Raw genomic sequence first — 18,690 nt, 5'->3', positions numbered from 1 at the left:
CTTATTGCGTTTATATTGAAGGCTCCTGCTAGTGCGTGTCGGTGGAAGCAGGGGGTGTTTGGCTTCACAGTAATGCTGTGGCAAGTTAGAGATTGGGGAGGGGCCTGCAGAAAGGTTTAGAGGCTACCTCAATGTTCACCCAACTTACAAAGAAATTCTTGTTCTAGGGTATATGTGATTTAAAATGCTGAGGTGCTTTGTTGGCTTTCAAGGAACGTACCCGTTGACTGATTGGTAGATGCAGTTCTCAGTGTTTGTACAGAGCAGCAGGGCCCTCCCACCAGTCATGGTGCTAGCAGCTGGCATCCTGCACAGACAGAAAAATAAAAGGGTCAGTCATTTAGAGGAATATATTTGTATAATGGGCTGAATGCAGCAGCTACACTGAAAGCTTGGAGAAAAGTATGATACTGGCAGGATAAAAACTCTGTTCATAAAGTCTCCAAGGGAAATATTTACATCTCAAACTGTTGTACAGATGAAGCTGGTGTTCAACAAAAAATTATGACGATGATGATGATGCACAAAGAAGGCTAAAGAAAGACACTACTTCCCAGGAATTTCTTCGAGAACTCTAATTTGTCCTAATTTCAGTATTTCTATCTGTTTTTCCCAAAATTAAAGATGGTTTGTTCATGACAGCTTCAGCACACATGATTCAATAACTGTGCTGAACAATGCGATAGATCAACCTTGTGTAGAATTTTTGTGTTCCTTAATGGAGCGAAATACATCTGAGATATGTTGACATTTTTCACCAAAGGTAACATGATTGTAAAACATTTGACAGATGTAGTGGCACCAAGTGAGAAATAAGTCCCATTCAGAATTTCTCCAAGCTGCTAATTGTAAAGTCTGACTACTTTTGACTAGATTTATACTAAATGGGATAGAATATTGTGAAGAACACTAACATATTGAAGAAACTGAGTAACTCTTCTTCCATCATCCTTGTATTGCAAATATGAAATTCCAAGTAGTTCTAAAGAGTGCTACCTTTAAACTTGTGAGGCACAAACAAACACATACACGTTTTGAATCGAACCTCTGAGTTACTTTGAAAGAAATGTACTTTGCACTTTTTTAAGTACTTTTACCTGGAGCTAATACAATTCACAAGTCTATCTGGCTGTAGTTTTATTGAGTACAAATTTTCAGTATTCCTTTGCTGGGACCTCTCAGGTTTTTTTAGTTGGTGCAAAATGAGACATATGTATCGTCAGTCACTGTCCTGCACACATGTTGTTGTTTCTGCACATCTTATCATGCCAGCAAAAATGCATTTTTATTAGTTGTGGCTTTTCCAGTGACATACTTGCTGCTGTCTTTCATTATGGAGATGGTGTTGTTGGCAAATATGAGGAGGGGGGAGCGTGTGCAACCAATTTTAAAAGCTTGCTTGTGCATTTGTCAGAAACCAGATCCACTTGGAGCGCAGTGACAGCATCGATGTGTAACACTGAAGTGGAGCCGCTGTAGCGCGCAGCTCATGACTCTGGCAGAGGGTTGGATGAAGAGGGAGGCACAGGTCAGGGCTAACTCCTGTGTGCGTATTCATACATTTATTAAATTCATAGTAATGCTTGCTTTGCCACCCTGCTGCATATTCAAACACAAAACCTCATATGAAAACACACCGACGTAGATCCGCACTGCCGGCCAAAAGCCTGCTATGCCAGACGAACACATGGATTTGTGTGTGTGACTTCTACCAGATGTGCGGGGATACTTTAGAGTATTCACAGTCCGTTAAACATTTCCTGAGCTCTGCCTGGCCCAACTCCCCCTCCATCCTTCTCTCTATAAACCTACATTAGCTAACCCTCACACTTCTCCTTTTTGCCCCCCTATGGGGGGGAATGTGAAAGCCTAATTCAGCCAAATTCCACAAATTGTTGTCCAAGTTGGCAGCAGGGCAGAAAAGTCACCAGGGAAAAAAGCTACAATTTTAGATGTTTACGTTAAAAAAAAAAAAAAAAAAAGGAGAAAAAAAAGAAAAGAAGCTAAACAGCTGGACTCTTCCATGAGCTAATGATATAATTGTCCCACTGGTTCCAGTGTGTTGGAATGAATCAAAGCTCGTTTGATTTTAACTTTCAGAAAAAAAGGCAAAATGGACATTTGGGAGACACTGTGGTCAAACAAGAAGAAGACTATTACAGTAAGTCACCTTTAAGCTTCCATTTTTGCTCGCAGCCCCAGCCATTCATTCTTTTGTTTAGCCCACCATCGGCTGGAGGCCGAGCCCCCCAGAGAGAAGAGAGAAGGAGGAAGGAGAGGGAGGAGGAGAAGGAGGAAAGAGGTTTGCGTCAGAACTTCACTGGCCTGCAGGCCCAAATTATTTTCAGCTGTGAGCTGAGTGGGGGTCACATGTTTGAGGGGAAACATCAATAGTTTCTTTTCCCTTCTTCTCCTTCTGAATATTTTCTTCCGACTAAAATTTGACACAGAAATGTACAGCAGAAATCCTATGAGGAGAACGGCGTGAGCTTTTTGGGATGATAAACAATGCTTTCTTTAGTCTTATCATTGCTAAACCGAGTTGGGACGGTCACTACATTTCACAGGAGGAGAGGAAAGATTGAAGATATGGAGACAAAGGGGCAAAATAAGGGGGAGTACGGGGGTGGGAGAGACAGGGGTTGTCAAAACTAAAGAGGAAAGTGGATATTGTAAAGAATAATATAAGTATACAGTTGCACTCTGAAAACAGTGCATGCTTTTAGGCTGTCCTTTTTCATTGTTTGGAGCCCCAATGCCAAAATAGAAAGCGTTCCTCAGCAGAGATTCGAGGGCCTTAAAAGGTATTTTGTTTTATTCAGACGATTGTGACTTATTGGGCTCAAACATTTCTCAGACTTGACTCATAGGCACAAGACAGTGCTTTCCCGTGTTCAGCCAGACTTGACAAGCAGTAGTTCATTCTCATCTTGTAGAAGCAGTAAAATTGACAGCATTGCTAGTTTTACTGTGTTGGGTTACTGAGGAAACTCCTTTCGTGGGGCACACAGGCTTTTGTCTCCTACAACTATCAGCAAGTCTGACCTCCGGAGCATGATGGCCATCATAACAATGCAGCGGCTGAGGGAAGCCATCTGCTGAGGCCAATAAAAACATCACGAGGAACTGCTATCCAAAAAAACCCTCCACCTGCCCCACCCCCTCCAGCCTCTGTCCTGCGAGGTGCGACGGGTTGTGCACGCTGCAGAGGAAATGGTAGTATTGTTCATCAGCAGCTGGTTGGATGACCACAGAGTCCTCAGCCTAATAGGAATTCACAAAGTTTCAGACATTTTTGTTTAACCATTAAAAAGACATTTATGTAAGTAAATAAAGTGAGATATAAGAAAGTATTTCCTTGTATCTTTTTAATCACCTGTTGCCTCTCTGCTTTTATTATTATTTATAGTTTAGGGTATTAAGAGGTTTTTATTTGATACATATACATATACACACACACACACACACACATATATACATATATATATATATATATATATATATATATATATATATATATATATAAATATATATATATATATATATATATATATATATATATATATAAATATATATATATATATATATATATATATATATATATATATATATATACTTACACACACATATATATATACACATACACACATATATGTATATATACACACATATATATATATACATATATACACACATATGTGTACATACACACATATACATACATATACATATACACACACACATATATATATATATATATATACCAGTATACATATATAATTTTTTATTATTATAATAATTTTTTTATACATATATCTAATTGCATGCACTGTACAAATTTCAGAGCAGTTAAACTCCAATCGAGCTCCATGATTAATAAAACCCACTGGTGCTCACTGGACTGCACACAGACCTGAATAATTTAAAGACTCTAGTAGATAAACATAACAGCAGCCAGGGTCAGAGGCGGGCCATCAAAGAGCACCATCAGTTGCATAACAAACGCTGCAGGAAATTCCTATCAATGGATAGATACTGGAAATCTGGAGCACATTCTTGTAAACATGCACTCAAATATACTGCTGTGTATAACGTTGTTGTAATAAATAGTAGCCTCAATTATTGACTATCACCACTGAAAAAAGCACTTTAAAATGTAGAGTATAGTGATAATATAAAAGGTTGTTATGTCTATTTATGTATGTAAGTCCAGCATTCTTTTTTTTCTTTTTTTTTTAACTCATGTATGAACAATCCATAAACATGCAAACTGGTTGAATCTAGTTTGCCATGAAATCTTTAGCGATATCTCCTATTCAGTTTTCTCAGACGCATAGTCCTTGCATAGACTATCAGTCTATGCAAGGACTGTGAGTCTTTTTGCATTGGCTCAAAGACTTAGATTTCACTTCAGCTGCAAAATTTTCCCGACGAGAATTCACACTGACAATTAACTGGCATTAAAATGAATGCATAATTCACAGAAGAACGCCCTGACATTGCTCATCTTGATACACATGGAGGCCTTACATTGATCAGTCTTGTGCAGAGTAGACTTGTACATTGTGAAGTTCCAGAAGAGGGAGCAACATCAGCCTGAATTCATCCACTTGTAAATGACACAACAAGATTTGGCTGTTTCTTTCGACTGCTCTATACTATGTCATGCAATGCAGAGACATAAATACTCTCGGTCACCCTTTTTTGGCTTGTAGCTTTGAAGATGATCCCTTTTGTGGGTTAAAATGGGACAAAGTTTTGCCACTGTCATCGTTAGCTTCAGCTTCATCACACCCTCAGATTGCTGTCAACAAGCGGTGGGCTTGATGCCGTTACGGCGCTCTGGAGGCCTGCTTGTCCGTATCTTCACTGCAGCTGCTCCTCATAAAGATTTCAACCTCCCCTCCGTTCGTCTGTCCAGCCCTGCAGGAAGAGCTGACATCATGACATCATCGCCGTCCCCGGCTTGCTCGTCCTCAATCTGATCTTTTTTTTTTTTTTTTCTCTGTCTTTTAAAAGACACTTAAAAAGCACAAAGACACCCACACTGCCTTTCACAGACATTGATACTTGGATGCTAAACACCATAAGAGCACTGAAAATGTGTACTGTAACACATTTCTTAAATTGTACTCAAATACAGTTGTCGTGAAGATTCAAATATAATTAAAAAGTACTATTTTCAAAAGATACTCAGAATATTAGTTACCTTTTATCCTCAGTATACTATATTACATGACCAAATTTGATTCATGTGAATGAAATAACTATGTTCAAAGCACATTTCTCTGAAAAAAAAATCAAAAACAAATCGAGATGTGAAGCATAAGTGTACTTTTTGGCTACAAACATGCAAATTAAAACGTAGTTTGGGCGTACTTGTGAAGTAGATAAAATGGTGTGAGTTGTACTTAAAAAGGGATCAAATCACAAACTCTAAAAACAACAAGTACCAAGACAAACCACTTAGTTGAACCCTTCTATTCTGAATGTGTGACGTCCATCTCTGCTCAACACAGAAGCAGAAGAAGAAGTTGACATCCCATTACCACTCGAGATCCACATGAATTAAGCTTGAGTTCATGTGAGACATGGGAATGATGGAAAGGCCAAAAAAAACCCAAACTTGATTTATGGTCTTCACTTTCCTTCAGCACACAGGCTTAGTGGAGGACCCCATTCCCTATGAGATGTAGTTCAGTTGAGCGCGTGCCAAAGCCTTGCCTGCAATCAATTTAACGCACCACTGCACATTTGGCCAGGAATGGCAAACTTGGCTGCACTTTTACCTCTCTGCCCTTCACTTCTTTTGTTCCTTTCATTCTCACTCTTTCTTTCATTCCCACCAACTGTAAGAGTTGCATGGAAAAAGGTATGATAGAAGAACGAAAGGTGGACAAAAAAAAAAGGAAGGAAGGAAGGAAGCAGAAAGGAAGGAAGGGGGAGAACTGGTGTTTAATCCTTTGCCACTCTGCCTCTGTGCTGTGTCTTACATTCAGCTGATCCGGGGAGAGAAACTCTTCATGTACAGCCAACCTGTTTTCAGCACTTGTGTGCCTGTTACTTCTCATATGACTGAAATGAAGTTCTCGGTATGGGGATTTCACAATGGCTGACATGTTGCCTTGACCTGGAAGGTTGAGGGAAAGAAGAAGCAGGAGAGGTCTGATGGTGAAGGAAAAAAATGTATGAAGAGAGGAAGAGGAGGTTGAGAAAATAAAGAGTAGTACTTTATCTTTATCGTCTCCTTCACTCTGTGTTTCTGTCTTTGTGTCCTGTTCAGGGCCCCTGTTGCTTTCCCAAGCCGATTTTGGCGTTGTGTTCAAGCAACAAAACAGGACAGCTCTATGACTGTGTGTGCCTGTGTTTGTATCGACTGTCCATGTGACCATGAGACGAAAAAAAAAAACGTGCCACAAGCCTGGACGTGACACACTCGCCAACACACACAGACAATGCTAACACAAGCCATCTCATTGCCAAATATATTGTCCAAACCTATTGATAGTCCTCCAGCCCTGCTGTGTTGTGTCCCCCTTGGCCCTCCACACCCTCTCTTCCTCCCCTCTCCCTCCATTGTAGGAGGAGGATGGACCTGAGACAGCATTGAAACTGGGTTAGCCACAGGAGCAGACAGGAACTGACGGGAGGGATACCACAAACAATTCATTTCTCCATGCACGTTTGTGCTTATCAGTCTATTCTAAATATAACACAAGCATTCATTGTTGTACTCGTTATGCTACGCAGTTCACATTTCTTGCTATTGTTGCTTATAACAGAGATTCCTATAGGCCTGACTGTCTACAGCCAATCCCACTGGGGGCTGGAAGTATGGTCCAAAATGTTACCTCAGTAAACGTATCAAGATATTATAATTATGACTGGGTCACAAAGAAAACCACCACGATGTAATTATGGTGTACAGGCGTGACCATGACTGGGAGCTACACCACTCAGGAGGCCAGATAGTTATTTTCTTGTTTGTCTTTGTGCACTCAAGCACAAAGGAAGTGTGATGCCACTTCAAGAAGTGGAAGTAAGACTGACATCCTGAGGTGAAGTCATCAGCATTCTGCTCAAAACAATATCTTTCCCACAAATTCCCCTTGTACAGTAAGAACTTTTTTTTTTTTTTGCTGATAAATGAGACAGCTCTGATCCCTGCAAGGTCGAAATGGCAGAAAAAGGAAGGAAAACACAAGACAAACTCAGCGAATTCCTCCTAAAAGTCCTTCTTGCTCAACTTCACCTGTCAAGAATCTTACAAATGACCATCCTTTAACTGTTTAACTACAGGCTTTTAACAGAGCAGACCTCCCCTTCCTTTGGAGTTTGTGGGTTTCATTCCACATTCCACTGGCTGCAAATGGTGCGACTTGCGGGCTAATGATGCACTAAAGAGTTAGTGGTGATAAAAGCACAAAGTCAAGTGGAGCAATGAAGTGAAGTCAATTGATTGACCTTGTGGAAAATTGAACGCGAAATAAAGTGTTTACAATGTATAACTAATTTAGATATGTTGCAAAGACTTTGATGAAGTGACTTTTTACCAACTGAGAAAGACAAGATCACCTGAACGTGAAGTTGTGAAGAAATCCAACACCAAGTCAGAAAAAACAAATCTCTCTGGATCCCTGCATCGACGTGACGGTGTCAGGTATCTTCCCTTCATAGGAGGTGGAGCGTTTGTCGTCCAACTACCTTCACAGACATGCCAGCCCCTCCTCTGCACAGACAGAAAGCTCCCATCAGTAGAGCTCCTGACTCATCCGCAGTCTGCTCCCAATTACCCTGCTGGCTTTATGGTCCGATGGCAATGCCAACTTATCCCAAGGCCCACTTTTAAACAGCTCTAACCTACCAGTCAATATTATACCACACTTCGCAACGCTTCTGTCAAATCCAAACATTTACAAATACGTGTAGTATGATTTTATCAAAATTATTGTAAAGTTAAACATCAGAATCTGACTTTTTAATGTTGTCAGCAGACGACGACAATTGTGAAAAGAACAATCCAACATTTGATTGTACAACATCTTGCTTTTATCTTATCTTCAAGTAAGTCCATTTACAACAGGTATAAATAACAATAAAGCCCTTAGATATGTCGGCACATTTTGGACACACAGATAATTCAAACCTTTGTTGCCATATCCTGGTTCAACTTTTGGAAGTTAAGTTAACAAGGGCATCAGCAATGGCGTTTTCAAATTACTCTCTATTTTCAGACTATTCTAACACACAAACCATCAGCTCCTGGGAAAAAGCGGGTCATATTCTTCTTCAAGTCGCACTGTCATTCAGATGACGGAATTGCATTTTGCAAAGCTGTTGTGAGTATTAACGACCATATCACGCCAGATTTGACTTAGAAGAGCCACATAACTTCATAAAAACATATCTGCAGAGACTCTCATTGATCAAGGTCATGGTATCGCTGTTTCATGGCAATTGTAAGGCCTTACAAGTCTGACGGCTTTAAACTGCAGACTTGTCAGTTCCCTATCATCAAAACACTGGCAAGCTGACATGCACTGCACACATTCATCTTGAAAATGAAACTCTGGGTCCTTGAAGCTGCCCAATGTTTACCTTAGGAATGCCAATACTACTCATTTTGGCAGTTCTTTACATAAACTCCACAACTCGGAAAAATGCCTGAAAGGAAAAACTCCTAGCCCTGAGGCAACTGGGAAGGAGCATTATCCGATCTCTGTCTGCCACTTGATTCAAACAGACGTATTTCTGCAACTATTTAGAGAAATGACAGAAAGAAATCTAATTACACATGCATTTTTCAGATCACATGCTTTGATAATGGCCTGACTTTGGACTGCAAGCAGAATAAAACTTTGTATTAACATGTTAAACACCTCGGTATCTGAATTAATTTCATGAGAATGTATCAGCACAATATATCTAAAAAAAACAAACAGTAGATGGTCATAATATGTCTTCTCCCTCACATTATATGTGGCTATGTTGTTAAAAATACTTGATGTACATAGATTGTAAAGACATGGGGATGTGTGAATTCATATTCAATCATTCATTGGAGAAAGACTTCCTCCTAAGCAGTATTAAGCAATTTTATACTGCTAACACACAATGTGGGATTTTGGAACATAATGCTAAAACCTGTCCCCTCTGAATCAGGCTCAGCCAAAGGAAGTGTGCTGCAGCAAGCAGACAAACACATGCTTTCGACAATAACCTGGCTGCCTCAGCACACTAACATTATTCTCTGGGTCACATATCAGATTTCTCCTCCAAGCCACAGACTCTGAGCCGAGCTCCAGTGTCAAAATACTGTCTTTTCCCTCTCTTTCCTGTTTTTTTGTTCCTTCTTCATTCCATATTTTTAAGGTTCCACTTGAGAATTCCCACCAGAGCTTCCCCGTCCCATCCCTGCTCTGCTGCAAGCCTGTACAGAAACAGATTTTTATAATTCACCCACTGATCCCCGCAAGAGTCACACAAGGCGAGAGCTTGGGAAAGACGTCTTCCGGAGTGTAACCTCCAGAGTCAGAGCCGACGGTTTCAACCTCTGCGCACCCCTTGACCGACAACTGCGAGCTTGTGCTAAGGCCACCAGTGGATGAAATAGTGAGTGAAATGGAGAGGGGTGTTTAGCACCACTGAAGCAGGCCAAGCTAAACCAATGCAAAGATGTGCAGTTCCATCGTGCGCTCCTCAGGAACCTCAGGACAAATTGTACTCAACACATGGAAAACATGCTTTGTAGTTTGAACTTGAGGCCGTTTAAACTCCACTCAGTGAGTAGTGTTGTTTCAGGACTATTGCTTCAGAGAATCTTGATGGAAAAAAACTACATACTACCCATCTTTCTCCCTCTATCTTGTTAACCCTATCTTGTTGTTTCTCAGAATGTATGTACATCTCATGACCATAATTCTGAAATTACTCTGAATACTTTTATTCTATATCTTAGAATAAAAGTATTCGAAGTGTGAGCTATTAAGACATTTTGAACAAGCAATCGACCATCCAATCACATACAAAGATTCCACACCTTTGGAACATGAGTTTCTCAGCACCATTAAAGATCAGACAGTGATATTGAGGAACTGCCAGGTATTGAAACCTGGAGTGATCTTGGCTCAGTGAGCAAATAGATTCTACAGCCATCGACACCAAACAAACCCAGGCAATCTATTAAATGGGTTTGTAAACACCATTGCAAATGTCTCATATCCTATTGACATAACATTTAAAAGGTGCAATTTTCCACTAAATAGCAGTATAATGAATAATGATATAATCAAAACTGTAATTACCCTGGAGACAGACAAAGAGAAAAGTACCACTTTGCCTCCTTTCAAAACTAACGAGACAGTGTTTAGATGTGATTTGGTAAGATCAAAGCTCCTCTGTGTCTGCAGCCTGTCTGGAGTATCTACTCATTAAGTTGTTACACTCGAATTAACTCCTAGGTACAGTTTTTATTTTAATTGTCACGAGAGTATCTCGCTGGATTGACAGGTAAACAGCATTCCACTCATTCTGAGCTAAGAGAAGAGAAGAGAAGAGAAGAGAAGAGAAGCCTAGCCATATTGGAAATACATTTTGAAGATACATTCTTCACCAGTCACAAATCTTCACGTAAATCCTTGTCTGTCCAAAACTGAAGGTGTTAAGAAAACAGCAAATGCAGGTTCATGGGTGCATGTAGAATGTCAGTAGATCTGTTTGGACGTGTGTTTACATCCATCTGTCTGTGCATGTCCTCGTCTATATTTTCATGCCTGTGTTTGAGGTTGTCAGTGTCGGTTTCCCAGTAAGTGTTTATGTATGTTGTGGCATATGTGTGTGTGTGTGTGTTCAGGCTTGTGCCCTGCTCTGCTAAAGAGCTATAAAGCCATAGTAAGGGCTGTGATTTTACAAAGACCCTGCATAAAGCAAGCTAAATCTATGCTAACACTAATCAATTGTGGTATCAGTTTTCATTGATACAGATACAACCAGAATAGCATAAAGCCGCCACCTCTGAGCCTGGCTCCGCAAAGGTTTCTTCCTAAAAAAACAGTTTTTCCTTTCCCAAGTCACTTATGCTTGCTCATGTGGATCTGTTAGGTTTTCTCTATAAAAGTGCCCTGAAATGGCTTTGTTGTATTCAGCATTATATGGCAAAAAAAAAGAAGTATTGCTTCTGCCCAAACCCTTTTTTTGATTGTGCTCTTGAAGGTAATACGCAACTGTTGAATGTCAACAACCAAAATAAAACTTCATTTCATTTCACTGCATTTCAGGAGGAAGATGCAGCTGAGAGAGTTGATTGAAAGAGAGCCAGGAGAGGTAGAGAGGAAAGAGAGGCAGGAGAGAGAGGAGATTCAGTAGAGAGAGAGAGAGAGAGAGGAGGGAGATGAAGAAGTGGGAGAAGCAGAAGGAAGAGGAGGGAGAGGCAAGAACAAGAGGAGTTAGAGGCTGGAGAGAGAGAAGACTGTGAGGCAGGAGATACAGGAGTGATGGGAGACACGGGAGGGAGAGAGAGAGGACGGAGGGAGAGAGGCAGGGGAGAGAGGAGGTAGGAGGTAGGAGATACAGGAATGGAGGGAGATGCATTCGTCTATCACCTCATGAACATTTCTGCTAAAAACATCTTCCTCCTTCACAAGAGACTTTGCAGCAACAACCAGGAGAAGTCACATGACCCACAGGACTTTCCCGGAGGAGCTGCATGGAGTCACAGTCTCCGTCCCCCGTGTCCAACCACAGAGTGGCCACAATGACTTTTCTTTGTAAATATGTGTGTAAATAGTTTGTGTGCTGTGGCTTTATTTCTCTGCCCTCACTTGTAAAGAATACTTGAAAAATATGTAGGTCCATGCTGTATTTTTTTATTGGGAATAGATTCTGTCGGATTTCTATTTTGTGTTTTTCTCTCTTGTCTTCATGGAAATGTTGCAATTTTCTCTTTCTAATGTCATGGGGTTAAGGTTTTGAATTTATCGCCACAGGAATATCTATGCTTTTTTTAATGACAGACAGACACTTTATTAATCCTGAGGGAAATTTAAAAAAGATCTAAATATCATCCAGTACTAAAAAGACTGATTGGAAGTACTTGTCTGTATGCGGTATTTAATATGATGTGACATAAATGTAGAGATGTAAAGAAAAAGAGTTGCAGACATGATATAAACAGTCGTTTAATTTTGCGAGCACCTGTTGAATGACTGAGACAGTAATTGTTTTTGTGGCCCAGGAATCTTCAAGGTGCCGTCTACGGCTTCTGGTTAGACACCTGCAGCACGTAAAACAAGTTAAGTTGTACTGTGAAGTCTCACTTGCAGTTTAAGTTTGGAGCAATACTTCCGTGACACACTGGTCTGTCACCGATCCCTTGACTCTGGCATGGATTTTAGCGAAGCCGCCCCGAGACTCTGTGCTGCAGAAATCCACGTTCAAAATTCAACACACACAGAACAGAAGCGTTTGAATTCTGTCTGTATTTATGTATTGAATATGAGAAACTTTCACTTTTTACGAGCTCACTCTGAACTGTCCGTCCATCCTGACACCCTATGTTGTTGTTGTATGTGGTGACAACCTGCTATATGAGCAGTCTTGTGCATAACTGGACACCTGCTGTCTCTCACCGCCCTGCTCACCAGGTAAAATTGCATTGCTTTTGGGTTAGATTTTCGTTTTAAAAAAGTTTCACGTTTACGCAGCAGCGTTTTGTAAATAATGCCCAGAAATGGCAGGAAGGCTGAAAACCATTTAACTTCCATTTTGAGCCACTCGTGAAATGCATGCAGAAATCAATACGTTATAAATAAAATAAACACTATAAACAATGGGAGGCAAAGCTACAGTGATTTTTTTGTCACTTTATTTTGTTGCAAAAAAGCGCTCAATGTTTCATCACTACCAGTAAGTTACGCACTCACCAGGAAAAATTTGCTTGCGATAGCAGGAAGTTGTAAGTTCAAAGGTTAATGCATGCCCTGCAGCGATCGGCTGAATCACAGTATGCAGCTTTTTAGTTTAAAAAATGTCATAAATACATGCTTTATTGGTGTATTTTTTATTAACCAGGCAACAAATTATTATCTTTACATATGAAAAATATATATAAAAAAATCTAAATAAAGCACTTTAAAACCAACCACATTCCTTTGGGGTGCTATGGGGGTGCTTTGGCTATCCTAGGGAAATCTAGTAAAATCTAGTTCTGCAGAGTTTATCTGCCAGGCCGAACAACAGCGAGCTGGATATAGTAAAAAAAAAATACATGTATACACTGTATGTATGTGTGTCAAAGTTCAGGATACACATAATAAGAAAAGAATGGCAAGCTGCCAACTGGACAAATCACTGGAGGACCGAGTGCAATGGAATCTATTATCCATGCATGTATGTCTGCATGCTGGTTGGACTGTTTCAAGGACACGGTTGTGGTAGTGTGTGTGTGTGTGTGTGTGTGTGTGTGTGTGTGTGTGTGTGATGAGGGCTGCTTGTGATCAGGACGAACCCCATGGCCATCCACCAACATCACAGACAATACCGTTTGCCATAACTTGGGCGCAAGTTGAATTATTTGACCGTCACCACAGGACACATACTTTCATGGTATATTGCTGTGGCAACAACAGCAGCCCTGAAATGACAGGAGATTAGCCCGCTTGGGTCTTTTAAGTGTCTGTGCCTCCCTACAGAGTGCCTGTCAAAAGCTAGTTCCTAGAAGGGGGGGTGTCGGACTATGACCTCCTAAAACCCTGCTGTCACTTGTGTGAGCAGACAACAAAAGAGAGGACATATGTCACACACAGATACAGCGGCACTATGCAAACAAACAAGCTGAACAGGGTACCAATAGCCCTCCAAAAAAACTGGGAAAACTGCGAATAAAACAGTCATGCAACAGTTAACTTTGTTGTAAAGTTAGACCGTAGCGTCAGTGTGCGAGGCTAAACACAGCTTTCCTGGACGAATCTGCACTCCAGTGACTCATACTAATCAATCAAGACCCAATTCTCCACTTCAGTGTTCTTCCAAGAGAGAGAGAAAAAAAACAAGCTGATTCAGTTGTGAGGGATGACAGAGTTGTCACGACACTAAACATCTGGTGCTTGGCTTTCAGCACACTGAAACCATCTTTTAACTGAGAAGACTCAGGACCCGCTGATTTGTTAAGTGTGTGCTTAATGTTGGTGGGTGTGCAAGAGATCATGGGTCATAGAGTAGAGTAGAGTAGATAGAGTGGAAGATCACATGGGGAGGATGGCATGAGGCAATGCTTTTGGTGAGAAGAAGTGAAAATTGACGAATGACTGTGTGTCTGAGCAACAAGTGAGTCATGAAGTGGGGGAGACTCAGAGTGTGTGTGTGTGTACATCCTGGGTGGTGAACACATAGTGACAAACACCCTCCATTCCCATTACAATGCTCATTGTCCTGCACAGCTGTCATGCAAAAAGCTTCTGCTCCCAACCCAGAATGTAGAAACAGCCACAATTAACTACATTTCTTAGATTGTCAGAGGTGAAAACAGTCGGAGTGGCGTTTTTCTGCTGAGGCAGCCGTTTGAGTGTTATTATAACATTTGCTAGTATTAGCCAATATTAGCCTGTGTGTACACTTGGAGATGCATTCATGGCCCCGAGATCATATTAGCTTACCTTTAACAGATCTGTTTGATGAAGATTACATGTTGGTAGTTTATTTTAGTTTAGTATATCGGACTCTAATAATGACTGATTACCTCAAACAGTTTATCACCATTTCACTCCCAACTAACTTCAGCCTCTATTTATGAGTCGGTCAGTCATCAGACTATTGAAACATCACAGATAGGAGAGACAACAGATAATGCAAACATACTTTTCATTAAAGTTGTTTTTTTCTTCTCTCTTTTTCTTGTTCATTAAACCAGTAAAATAATTCAACAACTTTTCAAAGAAGTAACTGTTTGCAAATGCTGTTTTTCAGTAAATTGTCCAACACTGCAAATACCTGGCTTAACTTGCCAAACCACAGTGTATATGATAGTAATGCTGGTCTCACACACGCACACGCACACGCACACGCACACGCACACGCACACGCACACGCACACGCACACGCACACGCACACGCACACGCACACACACACACACACACACACACACACACACACACACACACACACACACACACACACACACACACACACACAGACAAGATTGCAGCCCACTCATTACGACCTTGCTGACTAGCAGACAGTCAGTCGCTGTCTCTTTATCTCTGATTCTAGAAACCCTCTCTCCTCTCCACAGCGCCAGAGCAGCCAGCCCCAATTCAATAATCTCTCCGTCTTACCCAGTTGAGTAAATAGCGAGCCGTGACAGACAGCAGCAGGAGACAGAGTGAAAGAATGTGAATTTGTCCTCAGTGAAACTCCTGTTGACCTGCTTAAGCTCTTCATTTCTCCCAGTGTGAACATAAAATACAGAAAGTCGTTCCAAAGATGAACTCAATCATACTCAGCAGCTACACCAGTCAGGTGTATTAAATCAAATGTTCAGATTTGGTTGCTTAATGTTTGTTCGACTGGTTGACGGACTGTCAGAGGCCCACTGAAGCCACCGAGACAGATTAAGTGGCCTGACCGATTACCATCTGTCACAACTCACTGCTTTGAGGACATAGCAGACATTCTTGCAGCACTGTTATATGATGTGCAGCAGAGCAAAACTTAAAGGTGCAATACAGTCGTTTTTGGCCACTTGTGGCACTGTGAGGCACTGTGTTACACAGAGCATGTGCATGTGCTACGAGAAAGGGCATGCCATTTGTTTAATTCCTTGTAATCACTCTTCTCACATATCAGTCCACAACAGCTCATCGTCTTTCAGGCAATTTCTGTTGAAATCGTAGCAGGTAACAATTACATATTGTCAGCTGTTCTTGTGAGCAAACAAGGCAAAATTACAGTTTCAATGTGAATCCAAACAGTCAGCTTACACTGGGCGGAGGACAGGTTGGTTTTCTGTCTTGCTGCTAATGTGTCGGTGATTTTTAATATCTACAACAGAGGCAGTCAACATCAATGGGCAATTGGTAGCCCACAGGAAGTTTGTGAGTAGCCCACGGCTTTAAAAGCAGTGGTTAGTACAAGCAACATGATTTTGAAACTGTAATTATTGTAACAAGTGGTCCTTTGTATTACTCAGTAGAACCTCCTGGTTAAAACACAAAGAGTCACATGAGAAACATACACTATGTGTCCATAGGTTTAATTCCTGTAAATAATTTGATCAATTGCACACGGCTGTTGGCGACATAACTTACACAGATGCGCAGTCGCTTATTAAGTGACTTTTTGCCACCACCTGAAGCTGTGGACTGCTCTGTCCTCCCCTGGGAGGGGTCCACCCCTGCCTGCCTCCTCACAACAATACAGGCGATGCATGAAGAGGTGCCTTTGTTCACCGCGAAGAATGCTCATTTTACTTATCCTCTCCTCACTTCTCTCTCCCACTCTCTCTCTCTCGCTCTTCCCCCTCTTTGACGAGCCCAGCTTGGAATGTGATGGTTACGGGTCCACGGGAAAGTCTGTGTCTTGTTGTTTTCATTCAACAACCGCTGAGTGTGCATGTGTGTTCACGTGTGCACGGCTCGACCAGCGAGGTTTGAGAGGAGAGACTCTTATGTGGGCAGCTGTGATGGACTTGGTTGGAACCGGCCACTTGGGCGACACTCAGCATACTTCAGCTGGAGCCAGAATGAAATACAGCTTAAATAAACACAGACAAAGCCATGCCTAAACACCGGGCATCCATAGTGCTTCAAACGAGCAGCATTGGAGTACATTCTGCACACACACACACACACACACACACACACACACACACACACACACACACACACACACACACACACACACACACACACACACACACACACACACACACACACACACACACACACACACACACACACACACACACACACACACACACACACACACACACACACACACACACACACTGATTCGACGTAATCATTGCTTTTGTGCTAATGTGTCTAACAGCCCCTACAGTTTTTTTCATTCTCTCTCAGGAAAATCATGCAGAAACAGCTGGCGACATCAAACACAGGGACATTTTTCAAAGTGACAGTACCTCTCTGAGCTGGGTGAGCCCTGACGAAGTGCTCCTGGAGTAGTCTCTCATTTTGCGAAACCTGACCCTGAAGAAGATAGCATCCACTTGCATGGTTCCTTTCCTTCAGAGTAGTTTTCCTTTTTCTCCAGTGTCTCTCTCTCTCTCTCTCTCTCTCTCTCTACCTCTGCTCCTCACTTCTCTCTCTTTGCATTGCTCCAGCCAGTCCTGTCCACATGCACATACTGAGAGTTGAACAGAAGGCACAGCTCCAATCACCCAAACAAAACTGAACAAAAAAAGTTTGAAAAAGTCACAAATCCCTCCTCCTCCTCCTTCTTGGTTCCCCAGCTCAAATGTTTACTGCTCTTTCTCCACTCTAGCTCTTTCCTATCTCTCAATGATACTGACTTCTTCTCTTTCTCTCTCCCCTTCTCAAACTTTTCCCACCCCTCCTTTCCCTAAAACCTCGCCTCCCTCCCTCCCTCTTGCTCACTTGTGCTCTCTCTCTCTCTCTCTTTCCTCCCTCTCCATTTTCCATCATCACCCCCTGCTGCACCCCCCCCTCTTTCCTCCACATCCCCCTCCTCCCACCCACCTAAACCCCCCACTGTTGAACTAATCTGGAGCTGGCCGGGTGATTGGAGCCCTGGTTGCCGGGGAAACCGAGTGGAGGATTGCAGCAGGAAGGGGCAAAGCAGATCACAACTGAATACATAAATAAAAGCCTCCCCCGGGAGCAAATTACAGAAGCCCAAAGGGCCGCTCTTCCTATCTCAGAGAGTGAACAACATGTTCATTTATTTTATCTCATCAAGAGTTGTTGTTGTTTTGGTTTTTTCAGAGGCTAACATGTGACAAACAGGCATAACAACAACACGTAAACATTGCTTAAATATTCCACTAAGAACATAATGTGGTTGTGTGTGTGTGTGAGTCCAATCACCCCGACGTCTCGCTCCAAGTGGAGGAGTCCGGTTCACCATCAGACCCAGACCTGCAGGGGGATTCAATATTCCTGAGAAAAGAGCAGAAAAAGAAAGTGAGAGGCAGGAAACAAGACTGGACATGCACACTAAAGACTGGTGGTATTAACTGTTAACCCGTTTAACCTCACAGGCCAACCCAGTCTCACACTTTCAGTGCCCCAGAAAGTTTCCCAGACCTGCAGTCTTTTCTACTTTTTCATAGACATGAAGACTTTAGACACTTCATATATAAGAAATTTTCATTTTGTTGATGTAGTTTAAATATCTTGTTTATGGAAAATTGTCCAAAAATGTAAGCAATCAAAATGGTGAGATTATAGTCATTATAGTCGTGTTAAAAAATGTGCACATTTAAAAGATGTTACCTATAAGGACTTGCATATATATTCAAAGACATCTTAATACATAAATGGCCATTGATTGAGGAAAAACAGCTCCCTATACATCTACAACATGCATTTGTGATTAACTGATGACGCAAAATTACCTGTAAATTTCTTTGCATTCACACTGACTTTGTCAGCTGGGATTGAGTCCAACACCCTGCAGTGGAATAAACCAGGATATAAGATGGATGGATGTGCTCA

The 18,690-nt window shown here is 41.5% G+C and overlaps 1 protein-coding gene across 1 annotated transcript in view; it reads right to left on the bottom strand.

Moving 5' to 3' along the window:
- The window catches only part of LOC308136945 (DENN domain-containing protein 2A), a 35,248-nt gene extending 17,864 nt beyond the window's left edge, over window positions 1-17,384 (bottom strand). Inside the window, exons 1-2 of the mRNA XM_080505498.1 lie at window positions 17,136-17,384; window positions 221-307 (exon numbers count right to left, since the gene is read on the bottom strand). Coding sequence (XP_080361624.1) covers window positions 221-306 — 86 coding nt within the window. The 5' untranslated portion in view covers window position 307; window positions 17,136-17,384. The remainder of the gene's footprint in view (window positions 1-220; window positions 308-17,135) is intronic.
- Between the last annotated feature and the right edge of the window lie 1,306 nt (window positions 17,385-18,690).

Source organism: Blennius ocellaris (assembly GCF_963422515.1).
Source record: "Blennius ocellaris genome assembly, chromosome: 11".
In the NCBI taxonomy this organism is placed as follows: Eukaryota; Metazoa; Chordata; class Actinopteri; order Blenniiformes; family Blenniidae; genus Blennius; species Blennius ocellaris.
Note: the sequence above shows the minus strand (reverse complement) of the source record. Positions and strands in the feature narration are given on the sequence as shown.